The following is a 14008-nucleotide window of genomic DNA, read 5'->3' as shown; positions in this document are numbered from 1 at the left end:
AGGCTAGACATGTAAGAGGCCTGGATTGCAAATCCTATGTACACTTACCTTGGAATGAGTTCTTTTCAGCCTACTTGCTTGTAAGAAAACACGATGTGCCCTTCTTAAAATTCCCTGTTCCCATCAAATGCTGAATACATTTCTCCCACACTTCCAAAGATCATACTTCCGTGCTTTGTTTTTAAATCTTCCCACATCAGTGCCTATTGCATAATATTTCTTACTCCAAACATCATGTTTCTTTGAATAAGCTTAAGAAGTTCCTGGGACTGCCAATGTATTTGGAGTGGTCTATGAAAGCTTACAGGACACACCACCCAGCTGTAACTAAGTCCAGTTCCATATAGTGACTAAACTATGGAAGGACACTATACAGACAGGGTGGAATCCATCTGGTGTCCTTGCACACATGGAAGGACTTATGGTTCAGAAGAGGCATCTTCTAGAACAGGATGGAAGGCAACATCGGAGCTGCAGGGGGAAGTGGGCCTTGGCAAAAATCCAGTTATACACAGAACAGATGGAAGTTGCTGTTAAGTCTAATAGTACAGATTGGCTGTTGGACGTACAAGGGGAAACATTACATTTTATAAACAGGTGTTCATAAACAGTCAGAGCTTATAATATTAAGCATTCCTTAATAAGCATGTGTATGCAAGAAACTGCCTTATACTCAGAGCATTTGCCCACCTAGCTCAGTATTGTCTACACTGACTCACAGCAGCCCTCCAGCATTTCAGACAGGACTCTTTTCCCAGAGGTATCTGGAGATGCCAGGGTTTAAACCTAGGACCTTCTGCATTGGTCTGCCACAGAGCGATGGCCCTTTCCTGAAGGTCATGGGTTTATACCAAGGTGCTAGATTTGAGGACTTTTAATCCAAGCAGTATCCTTTTTACATGCAGAACTTATCTGTCTTGTAGATATACTTGTGGTGGATTGAATTGATCAACCTGAGTTGGCCCATGCACTGTGGAGTGAAAAGAAAAATGGTCTAAGATGGAGTTACTCATGTGACTAAACAGTTTAATGGAGATACCATTGCATTTTAGATATCACCAAACTGTATTGTTTGTCATACAGGCAGATTCAATTTGGTTTTCGTGCAAATTCTGTCAAGTTTCTAAACACTGCCTTACCCTCCCCTATAGTTTTTGCTTATATTTATGGAAGCAATATGCAAAATGACTATGTGGTTTCTAGCTCTTGAGAAAATATCTGTTTTATAATATTCTCAATCACATTTGCTAGAGCTTCTGAGCACACGCTGTGCTTTTCAGCCTTTGTAATTTATTATTTCTATTCCATGGTTTAACTATATATTTTTTTAAAAATAATATTTATATTATTTTGCTCATGCAGTTGGAAAACCTAATGTGACAACTACAAAGCCAATAAGTAAGTAGTATAAATTGTTGTTTTCTTTTGTTTTTAGGTTATCAGTGATACCTAGTTCTCACTGAAGCTCTCTTCATATGACTAGTCTAGATACACTACATGTGTGTGTGAATAAAGCAGGAATTCAGCAGCAAGCTCAGTTCTTGACCTGTGCATCATTAATTGCTCACAGGAATAAATCCTAATGCATACTGAGAGCATGTAGATTCTGTTTGTTTTATTGGAGACACTGGATTGGATCCAAATTGGCCATCTGGCAAAAGGCTTCTTCCATTCATGGAAGGCACTGCGATCCAGTGGAGGTTCCCTTGCGGAGGAAGGATGATGAGAATATTTGCTGCTTTCTCTTCCCCCCTCCCTGCAGGCACTTGTGCCACCTTCTTATACTACTCTAGACAGGCCATCACATCCCAAAATGAAACCATGGATCTACCCCCCCCCCCCCCCGTTTTTGTTTTTGCTGGGTTGGTATTTCTATGTTGGTTTGCATTATATTGCACATAGAGAGAGAAAAACCCTGCAAAAACTTTATGTGCATATTCTTGCTCATTTGAGTAGGCACATGGCAAAAAAAGAGAGAGAGAGAGAAGACAAAGGAAAACAGGGTTTCTGATTATCTGTGTTAATCTACACTGGGCCTGTTCACATGATTAATTGAATGGATGTGAATAGATTCAGGGGCAGGACTTCCTCTTGCATTCCCATGCTCCTCTTCCCCCATGCTCCTCTTCCCACATATTCAGTTGCATGAACAGGGCTTAAAGTGTATTACTTCAGTCATGATAGCTCCAATGCTTCCACACCATCACTATTCCAACACAAATGCACATAGAAAATTAGGTGTCCAGGAGAAGGAATCTGGCCTAGTCTATATCTTGACACCTAGTTTTTCTATATGTAGGGGTTTTTAAAAATGGTATGAGGAGCATCCATCTGCTCCTCATATAAGTACCATCTGCAGCCCAGTGGTGTAAAACTCTGGCACAGACTGGGTGTTTTACAGGGTAGTCCTCTACTGGAAGAACTGTCTGAAGACATTCCTTTATTTGACTCTATTTTAAGGGGTGGCCAGTCCAAGCCCAGTTTAAAAGCTAAAGAACCATAGAAGGGGAGGAGAGGAGGTGTTTTAGGTTTTCGACCACTAGTATTCAGACAGCAGTCTCAGTAGACACACAGGTTACTGTCCATATCTTTCTCACTGCAGTGAGCTATACTATATTTCTCTTTCAAAGGATAGTAAATATTTCTTAATTTACACCTATACATATACATAAGCCATTTTAATGTAAATTTGTGTCTATTTTATCTATAATTTTTTGGCAATATGTCAGCGACCACGCCAGATGCTACAGTTTACTAAGCTTGAGTCAGGAGCTCACACACATTCTTCATCAAACTCGTTCCAGGGTGGGAGCAGGGGGATAATGCAAAATAAATATCTTCTGCTTTCAAAAGTTGCAGGTGTTGCTAGTCTAGTGTTTCTCCAATAAGACTACATGGTAAATGACTGCTTACCTGAACAATAAGCAAACCTATTGGAATAAAAGTGCTTAGGGGTACTCTCATTTTCCTACTTATATTGATGCCAAACTTAGATTCACAAAATGTTTAGGGGTATGTGTACCCCTGCGTCCTCCCAGAAAAAAAGCACTGGGGATACACAACCTGATTCAGACCTCCCCATGCACACACCGTATTCTTATTTGGACATCTTGCCCTGTCCTATTAAATTCAAGGGAAGAAACAGATTGGTCAATGCAAGGGGATGCAGGCATCTCCTTCCCCCATTAAAATGAATAGGGAAATGCCTCACTGAATTGCAGCCCTGGCATATATTGGTTGGAATTCAATGTAGTTCTTAGTGGGTATGCACATGGGGATAAAAGTCTGCTCGTGCACAAGACTTTCCCACCCTTTCCACCTCTGCAGGCCCCACAAATGCTCCCTAAGCCTGTTCTGGAGTTTCCCCCAACCCTTCAGAGCAGATTCAGGGGACACGGGGAATAGAATGGGGGAAAGTTCCATGGCACAAGCAGACCTCATTCCACACATGCAACAACCTAGTTGAATCCTGCCTTTGTGATGATATGTGCTATCAACTTGGCCAGGCAACATTTGCTACCTTTGCATTCTTTCTGGGCTTGGGTCCTGTTAGGTTCTTATTTTTCCTCAAGTGTGGAAATTGATCCTCAAAATAAAAGATCCATACATTTTAAGTGAGACATGCATAGTGAAACAGTGCCTTTTGCATTTATTCCTTAGAAGAAGAAAAAGCGAAAAAAGTGGTTCAACAGAAGAAAGCTATTCCTGAAGTTAAAACAAAAGGTAGGGTGTTTCTGGTTTTAAGATGTGGCAGTTAATTGACCTGATGTTCAAAAAACTCTGCCTGCTGTAATTCCGTAAGATGCAAAGCCAAATCATCACCTTTTGATTCATGTTTTAGAAGTAGAAGAAAAGAAAAAGGTAACACATGAAAAGAAAGTTATTTCTGAAATTAAAAAGAAAGGTAAGCTATCTGCACAAATATGACATTGCTAGATCATTACTGTACTGAAATTGTATGATGGATACTTGCCTCGTTGGATGGATTCAGATAAGCAGTCACTTTAGCCCCTTCCTTTCCTCTCCCTGCACCCTCCTTCCATGCAGGGGTGGTGCAACGGAGCTACCTTGTTGACCCCAGCATTGCTGCCACTTACCTGAATAGGGTGGGTGGTGTGGTGTGATGGTGAGGTCAGGCCTTTTGGGGTGGACTAGCAGAGGCAATCCAGTGCTCCCATCGATGTACAGGTGCAATGCTGACCTCACCACTGACCTGCTCCTGCACCATCCAGGTAAATGACAGCAATGCCAGTGTTGGGAGGGCAGCTTTGTGGCAGCATCCCATTGTATTTGCCACACCTAGCCCCATGCCTCAAATCTTCTCCATAGCTTCCTCAAACCCTCTGGGGCAGATTTTTGGGTGTACAGTGAGGCTGGGGATGGAATTTGCTCTGACAATGGTGTCGATTCTGCTGACAGATCGACACAGCTGAATTTCACCCATAAAAAACGAAGCATGTGGAAGCAATTTGGGTATAGTGCTGATCTAATTGTGTAGTTTTGCCTGGGAATGTACTGTACATCTACCTGGTATTAAGGCCTTTAAATATTGAGTGATTTGGACTGTTTTACTGGGCTTTATGTATTCTTTATGTATTCCAAAGAAGGGCAGTGCCAAAGAATGCTCCAACTACTGCACAATTGCACTCATTTCACACGCTAGCAAGGTTATGCTTAAAATTCTACAAGGCAGGCTTAAGCAGTATGTGGACCGAGAACTCCCAGAAGTGCAAGCTGGATTTCAAAGGGGCAGAGGAACCAGGGACCAAATTGCAAACATGCGCTGGATTATGGAGAAAGCTAGAGAGTTCCAGAAAGACATCTACTTCTGCTTCATTGACTATGCAAAAGCCTTTGACTGTGTCGACCACAGCAAACTATGGCAAGTTCTTCAAGAAATGGGAGTGCCTGATCACCTCATTTGTCTCCTGAGAAATCTCTATGTGGGACAAGAAGCTACAGTTAGAACTGGATATGGAACAACTGACTGGTTCAAAATTGGGAAAGGAGTACGGCAAGGCTGTATATTGTCTCCCTGCTTATTTAATTTATATGCAGAATTCATCATGCGAAAGGCTGGGCTGGATGAATCCCAAGCTGGAATTAAGATCGCCGGAAGAATTATCAACAACCTCAGATATGCAAATGACACAACCTTGATGGCAGAAAGTGAGGAGGAATTAAAGAACCTTTTAATGAGGGTGAAAGAGGAGAGCGCAAAATAGGGTCTGAAGCTCAACATCAAAAAAACGAAGATCATGGCCACTGGGCCCATCACCTCCTGGCAAAAAGAAGGGGAAGAAATGGAGGCAGTGAGAGATTTTACTTTCTTGGGCTCCATGATCACTGCAGATGGTGACAGCAGTCAAGAAATTAAAAGATGCATGCTCCTTGGGAGAAAGGCGATGGCAAACCTACACAGCATCTTAAAAAGCAGAGACATCACCTTGCCAAAAAAGGTCCATATAGTTAAAGCCATGGTTTTCCCGGTAGTAATGTATGGAAGCGAGAGCTGGACCATAAAGAAGGCTGATCGCCGAAGAATTGATGCTTTTGAATTATGGTGCTGGAGGAGACTCTTGAGAGTCCCATGGACTGCAAGAAGATCAAACACATCCATTCTTAAGGAAATTAGCCCTGAGTGCTCACTGGAAGGACAGATCCTGAAGCTGAGGCTCCAATACTTTGGCCACCTCGTGAGAAGAGAAGACTCCCTGGAAAAGACCCTGATGTTGGGAAAGATTGAGGGCACAAGGAGAAGGGGACGACAGAGGACAAGATGGTTGGACAGTGTTCTCAAAGCTGCAAACATGAGTCTGACCAAACTGTGGGAGGCAGTGGAAGACAGGAGTGCCTGGCGTGCTCTGGTCCATGGGGTCACGAAGAGTCGGACACGACTAAACGACTAAACAACAACAACAATGTATTCTACAAACTTCTTTGTAAGCTGTTTTGCATTTGTTTTATAGAGAAAAGCAGGGTATGCATTTCAAAATAAACAAACACATTACTTGGAACCAAGATGCAACAAGAAACCATAGTTTAGCACTACATATGCATGAGCACCAGTGAGCCTTGGGGTGGAATACAGAAGCGCGCGCTCTCTCTCTCCCTCTGTCTCTGTGTGTCACACACACACACACACACACACACACAAACACACACACACCATCCCCTTTGCTCCTATGACGTATTTGTCTAACTTTTATGAAACCAAAAATGGTACATGGAGTCCTTATGACACAAAGCCATCTTTTTATTTTTCTCTTAGAAACAGAAAAAGAAAATGAGGTGGTAACCCATGAGAAGAAGGTTGTTTCTGAAATAAAACCAAAAGGTGGGCTATTTGAAGGTGCTTGTTTTATATTATATTATTCAACCAGTTATAGTTGGGGTGGGTGTGTTCACGACAGCAATAGCATACTGTACGACATGGGTCAGCAAACTAAGGACCGCAGGCCAGATCAGGCCCAATTGCCTTCTGGATCCGGCTTGCGGACGGTTCAGGAATCACCGCGTGGATCTCCAGCATGCACATTCTTTCCCTCTCCCTCCCTCTCCCTCCCTCAGCAGGGAGACCCTTATTCCCTTTACAGAGCTACAATTTACAGAGTGGTTTAAAAATTGACCCCCCTTTCCAGGGAAATCTGAGAACTGAGGCTCTGAGGGGAGAAGGGTCTCCTAATCATAACAACTCTGGGCACCCATAACAAATTACAGTTCCTGGGCTCCTTTGGCAGAAGCCATGACTATTTAAAGTGGTATGATTCTGCTTTAAATATATAGTGCAGATAGGGCCCTAGTTTGACCCAGAGGGATCTGGATTGGGAACCTTGTTCTATGACTAGGAAACTAAAATAGTTGGGGAGAAGCTATTTAGATCAGAGAATGTCACATTTTCTTCCTTGTGCTTGGTTGAATGCACATTGAAGTGTGTGATTCATATTTCTAGCATATAAAATGGCTTCCTTTTAATTATTTTTTAGAAAAAAAGGAGGAAAGAAAGAAAGCTCCTGAGAAGACAGCTGTCCCCGAAGTTAAAAAAGCAGGTAAGAAATATCAATCTGTCACTCTCTTCTCTGAAATCCCATTATTATATGTGTACATTTTTAGACATTAAAAGTTTAAATTAGGTAGGTATGTAAATTATGAGCTCATTAAATTCTGATTTTTTTAATGTTATGAATTCAGTGTTTTTGACAGAAATGCTTCTCACTTTTATCTAGTTTTCTGCTTTATAGCTAAACTGCATTTTAATATGTTCTTTATTTTGTTTTATAGTATTAAATATTTTAAAATTGCTACACCCTCTACATCTACAGAGCAGTTCTGCTTAGGCTTGCAATCAGTAAAACAAAATAACTTCTAGGTGTCAGTTGAAGATTTCTATTAGGAGAGTGACATATGCAGGCAGTTCTTTAGATGAAATAATGAGCATAAAAGCCAAGTCCTACGTAAGAATAACTATGAGCACAATACCAACCAACATACTTAGTTACCTAATGAACAGAAGGAAATAGATGTGAATGTTTGTGCTCACAGATTTAAAAGGTAAAGGTAAAGGACCCCTGGACAGTTAAGTCCAGTCAAAGGCGACTTTGGGGTGTGGTGCTCATCTCGCTTCAGGCTGAGGGTACCAGCGTTTGTTCACAGACAGCTTTCTGGGTCACGTGGCCAGCATGACTAAACTGCTTCTGGCACAATGGGACACCGTGACGCAAGCCAGAGTGCACAGAAATGCTGTTTACCTTCCTGCTGCAGCAGTACCTATTTATCTAGTTGCACTGGTGTGCTTTTGAACTGCTAGGTTGACAGAAGCTGGGACAGAGCAAAAGGAATTCACCCCATCATGTGGATTTGAACCGCCAATCTTCCAATCAGCAAGCCCAAGAGGCTCATTGGTTTAGACCACAGCACCACCCGCTCCCTTTGCTCACCTTTACCTGCTCACAGATTCATGCTGCTTTAAACATGTTAAACTTTTTTAGCTACAAGGACATCTGCAAACATCCAGCAACGACATTTCATATAGATGCAAGCTTTTGCATGTGCACCTTCTTGTGACACAGTAGCTTCATTCATAAAAGCCCATTCATAATGCCCATTGGTGGATCTCTGAATCCAGCAGCTGGGGCTGGAGATTAAGATCTGTGCACTTAGTGCTGAGCACTGCCAGTCTCAACTCACCTTGGGAGCACTGGGAGGAACCGGCAGAGGCTATATCTCCCTTCCCTCAGAATACTTGCATTTGGTTAAATTGTTCCATCCTACCCACCAGCTATGCTGATAGTTCCTGGAGATCATTTCATTTTAAGTTTATTATTAAGAGCCCAAGAAGATGCCGTAAATACTGAATACAGTGGTACCTCGGGTTACATACGCTTCAGGCTACATACGCTTTAGGTTACAGACTCCGCTAACCCAGAAATCGTACCTCGGGTTAAGAACTTTGCTTCAGGATGAGAACAGAAATCGTGCTCCGGCAGCGCAGCAGCAGCAGGAGGCCCCATTAGCTAAAGTGGTGCTTCAGGTTAAGAACAGTTTCAGGTTAAGAACGGACCTGAAGAACGAATTAAGTACGCAACCAGAGGCACCACTGTAAAGCCATTTAGCTCAATATTACAGTATACTGACTGGTGTTGGCTCTCCAGGGTTTTAGACATCAAGCTATCTCTGTCCTGCCAGGTTCTGCATGTGAAACATCTGCTCTTAGTTTTGACACTGCTGTAGTTTAGAACCATTGAAATGTTTTTATCGTTGAAGATGACTCTTAAGTTTTGCCTTTGCTGTTCAGCAGTCAACTCGAAAACCACATAAGCACCACACTGTTTGGTTCCGTGATACTTAAATAATAACATTTTGGTGTTAGGCAGTGAGGTTGATGGTCCACTGTCTTAAGTGAGTGAAATGGGTGTCTAGCCTTCATGTCAGTTTGTCAGTAGATGTATTCACCTAGTATGGTTTTGTTTTGTTTTTTTGAGGTAAACTGCTGTTACCTACCTTGAGTGAGTTGCCAAAGCAAAGGTTTCATAGTCTAATTCAATTTATGTGTGTAAAAAGTCATCTCAGGACTGGATCTAAATCTCCCCAAAGTAGATGTTCTCAGCTAAGATAAAAACTCAGGCAGCACTGCATCACTTGCTCCTTCTGCTACCTCAGGATGTTGTAATGGCCACCAACTCGGATGATTGTGGAAGAGATTCAGATACATTCAGGAAGAATAAGGCTATCAACAGCCACTAGCTACTATTAATCTCCAGCACTGATTAGAAGCAGCATGCCTCCAAAAAGCAGTTGCTGGGCAACACAAGCAGGACAGTTTTAGTGTGTTCATGTACTGATTGTGGACTTCTCATAGACAACTGGTTGGCCACTGTGGTAACGGAATGATGAACTAAATAGGCCTCTGGTCTGAACCAGCAGAGTTCTTGCATTCTTAAGAACTTCCTTGTTCAATACAGAATTGGAGTCAGCCTCCTATGTGTATCCCCCCCCAAAATGCACAGAACTACCTTCAGTATTGCAATAAATGGGGAAGCCATTCATACCTGCAGCAGCTGATCTCTTATGGAGAATTGGGGAGTGTCTACACAAATTCATTCCTAGTCATTACAATATGTTGATATAAGCTCTTGCTCGTTGCACAAAGAAGGATGTTATTGAAAGTGCATTCTAAATTCCAGAAGGCAAAAAATTTAATTGAGAAATGACTTTTGTAACATTATGTAAATGTCATATGTAGATATTATAGTATAATATAATTTATAACAATATGGCTACTAGGCATATATAAAAATTGGTTTGCCTATGTGGAACTGAAGCTCTTTTTTTCCACACCAGTCCAGAATCGTGACAAATTAATTCAGCCTCTCCATAGCTACTAAGCCTATGGCTGTGATTTACAAGCAAAAAACTAAAATTAAAATGACAGTGTGCTTGCACTTAAGCAATAATAAGCTTCAGTATTAGACATGATTTACCCAGATTTAAGTTTCATTAAGTGGGGGAAGTATATTTATTTACATGCAAAGGAGTTTAGCACTGTGAGCTGTTAGTTCTTCCATTTATTTGGAGTTTTAACTCAACAAAGGCTCAGGCTTCTCAAAATGTAGTATTTGAAAACCATGCAGCTAGATGTTACCTGGAACATTTAAAATACATTAGCACTAAAAACAAATGCCACTTAAACCATTGCTACAGCCATTTAACCCTTATCCAGCTAAAAATCATAAAGGCTGTCGTTGAAATCTAGAAACAGAACTCTCTCCTAACCTTACAGAATTGTCCAAAAAGACTTCCTGGGTAACAGTGACAGCCACCATCTATTTTCTCTAACAGTACCTGAGTTAGTGATGCCACATTATGACAGAGCGTTGTTGCATCTGAAGCATTCTGGAAGTAGTGGTGGACTTTGGGCTCTCGAATTTCAGCAGCACCCTGTATGGTGCTAAAATTTGGCAACCCCCCCCCCCACCTCTCACACTCTGTTCTACAGTATTGTTGTGGCACCCCCTTCAGCACATTGCCCAGTGCGACAGAACCAGTTGTGCTACTCTGAAACTGCCTCTGCTGGGAAAATATGACAGCCTACCTGGCTGCTGATTGCAGCAGTTTGCAGTGGTTCTTCAAAACAATCCCATTTCCTCCATCCCTGAATCTCCCAAATTTGCTAGAAAAGTTTCCAGTGAACCATTTCAGTCTGGCCTATGCAAAATCACTTGGTACACAGATCTTCCCTCCCCATGATTAAAATACCTTTGAAAAGTATGCCGGGGACTATATTGCTTACTTACTAAGCTGCATTCATCAAACTGCTGACTTTGGAACAGCCTCACTAGGGAACCATGCAAAGGCCACAACTTGGTCTCTTGATTCCAACAGTTGTACCCACATATGAATTAGTTGTGAATCATCCCTTTGGATTGCCTTTCTAAATGCACGCTCACATCAATAAATAGTAATGTTTTCGTTGAGACTTACTAGAAATATTATACTGGGAATAATGTAAGTCTAGCAGCAAGAAGCAAAACACTGTGGTGCCATAAATAATAAGAGTTCTTAACAAAAGTGACATGGAGAATGCATTTTACTGTAATCCATACAAATGGCATTTAATGAATTGAATACAGAAAACAGCTCTATTAAATGCAAGTGCTACTATCTAGCTATTTCAGCCACATGATCTAACCAATGCACACATCTATGTGCTTCTGAAAGGCACGTCTGAAAAAGGAATAATAGGCCCTTGCTCAAAGTGAAAGACCTTGGCTGGATCTAGACATGTATTTAAAAAAACAAAACCGTTACATAATAATAGTAATAATTTATTATAGGAAGATACGTCATAAAGCTCATAATGTAAAATCCCATAGGCTATTTTTGACTGCTCCACAGCGCTATCTGGTGTCACAAGTTTCTAATGCAGTTATAACAATATACGTTAATTAACTGAGTGTAGCTGCTTCCCTTGGTTCTCCCGTGAGGCTGTGGCAGATTGGCAACTTCCCAAGGAAAATCTGAATGAAGGTAGTGGGGTAAAAATACCATTAAATAGGTACCCAAAATTCAAAAGTTACTTCTGTGTGTTCTGTGAATGCAGCAACAGAGAAATCCCAGACACTTTTAATCAGAAGTAGGCACAACTTTCCTCATGGAGCCTTACTCCTTAGGACGTGTGCTCAGGATTACTTGCCTATAATGGCATGAGTTTTCATAGTTAATTAGATATAGAAGTGGTGTATCAGTTTGTTTCTCTAATCTGCTTCACAATAATTTTTTTTTCAAATGAGTACTTAGAAAATGTACCTTTCCAATTCTGTACTGCCTTTTTAAAATGGATCATCACAATCAGCATTTCACAATTTATTGTATTTAAGACTGCATATTATGTAAGAATGCAGTTTTCGCCCTTCATATTCCACTTGAAGAGAATTATGCAATACAAAGTAAAAGTATTCATCTGTCTAGTTACTAACAGTTTATGACTCACTTTCCAAAAGAATCTGCCAAAACACAATATAAGCCACCTCTACAGATCTGTGTTTTTCTTAATTTAAATAAACTGTAGTATTAATATATATATATATTCTAGGTACACATGCTGCATATATGTCACACTTTAAATAAATTCTCTCTGTTTTGTTGATTTGATACAGCAATAATTCTTGCCACATTTACCCTTCAGATAATGCAGTACAAACTGCACTTTTTAATGTGTGGTCATAGCAACTAGGTCTCATTTCCTGAGATGGTTTGTGGGATTCTTTTAGATAAATTGTTGGTTTTTATTTGCAGCATTTTGCTAAAAACAAAGGAACGCAATCTGTCAAACACAGAAGTATAAACGCTGCTTCTGACAGGAATTTCACCTTAGAAGCTCATTAAAACTTCTTCAGTGCTTGTCTTATTCTGGTGCATGCCCCTTGGAGGGCAACACTGCTAAATAATTATTTGTTTACATCCCTTTGGTTGTGCACCAGTTCAAAACCAGAGGTCATTGTTTTCTCAATGATTTGAATACAAAGATATTCTCTCTCTCTCTCTCTCTCTCTCTCTCTCTCTCCCCCCCCCCCCCCAATTGGTTATCAATACTTCACCCCACTGTCGCAACATTCTGTTGTGCTTATATGACTAAGACCTGGGGAATTTGACATCTCCTGGTATATATATTAGAAAGGCAGACAGAGATGAAAGAACTACTAATCGTAAGAGTGGGGGACATGGTAAGATGTGACCCAATCAAGATGGAAGGGTTATATAAGGATAACAGAGTAGCCAGAATGAAGCGTCTTAGTTGGAATAAGATTTGTCTATTTGTTAGGCCATTGTCCACACTCTAATTGTGTCGTGGCCTGTGGCTTTTCGCAACAGTTGCTAAATCAAAGTATTTGTTGGGACTGATACTTTGTCTGTGTGTTTAATGGCTGATATACTGTCAACTCTCAACGTGCATGGGGGTTAAAGCCAAAATTGTGTATAGTCAAAACAGACTCTCTCAGAACCTCTGATTGCTCATACCTGTGCCACTGAATACTCTCCATGCACCGCCAGATACTCTCCCAAGGTGAGTGCAATGGATGGTGCAATTGCCATCTTTTCCCCTTCGCAGATGCCAACCCACTTATTATTATCATTACTATATTTATTATTAGCCAAGCACATAAAGCTGAATTCAAGTTGTAAGTCTGTGGTACATATGACAGAATATATATTTCTTGTGTTTAACAGTTTTTATTTATTTATCATGGGTTGTTGAAAAGATTTTGCCAAAGGAAAGAAACTTTGCCCATTAAATCAGCACATATTATCCGGTGCAGTCAACTCATGCTGGGAAATCAATTTGGGGGTCTGTGGAGAAGATCAAATCTAATTATGGAGGCTGTGGAGGAGGCCAAGAGCATGGTCTCAGACACATGCACATTGATTTGTCCCCATTGAGTCATCTGCACACAACTTCTATAAAGAAGAGTTAGGAATATAGGAACATAGAAAGCTGCCTTAAACTGAGCCTAATGAGACCATTGGCCCACCTTGCTCAGTAGTCTACACTCTATTTCTACATCTGATTCAAATGGGAGGGGGGAATTAGAGCCCACATATTAATAATACCTCATCCCCCAAATCCCTTAGTGACAGAACCAGTGGCTTCATCCTCTTCTTCATCATCATCTTATTTTTATTATTAACATTGTCACTTAAATTTCTATACCGCCCTTCATCTGAAGATCACAGAGTGGTTTACAACATAAAAGCACAAAAATAACATATAGATGTTAAGTAGCATAGGGAATAAGATTGAATCAAGGCAGTCTCAGTAGCAAGGCAATGGGGAGAAGCACACTAGCTCCTCTCCCTTTTGTCATCATTTCAGTTGCCCTAAACGGCTTCAGCCCAGTATACCTGAAGGAGCTTCTCCACCCCCCATCGTTTTGCCCGGACACTGAGGTCCAGCGCCCAGGGCCTTCTGGCGGTTCCCTCACTGCGAGAAGCAAAGCTACAGGGAACCAGG

General features: G+C 41.1%; 1 protein-coding gene across 18 annotated transcripts in view; it reads left to right on the top strand.

The window, feature by feature from the left end:
* TRDN (triadin) overlaps positions 1–14008 on the top strand; it is a 165248-nt gene that overhangs the window by 89918 nt on the left and 61322 nt on the right. For all 18 annotated transcript variants that reach the window (XM_080999612.1, XM_080999605.1, XM_080999610.1 and 15 more), the window contains 5 exons: positions 1363–1398; positions 3661–3723; positions 3842–3904; positions 6272–6337; positions 6987–7049. In XM_080999612.1, the coding sequence (XP_080855738.1) occupies positions 1363–1398; positions 3661–3723; positions 3842–3904; positions 6272–6337; positions 6987–7049 (291 nt within the window). The remainder of the gene's footprint in view (positions 1–1362; positions 1399–3660; positions 3724–3841; positions 3905–6271; positions 6338–6986; positions 7050–14008) is intronic.

Source organism: Podarcis pityusensis (assembly GCF_964106645.2).
Source record: "Podarcis pityusensis genome assembly, chromosome: 3".
Taxonomy (NCBI): Eukaryota; Metazoa; Chordata; class Lepidosauria; order Squamata; family Lacertidae; genus Podarcis; species Podarcis pityusensis.
This window is presented reverse-complemented; position numbering and strand designations above follow the sequence as displayed.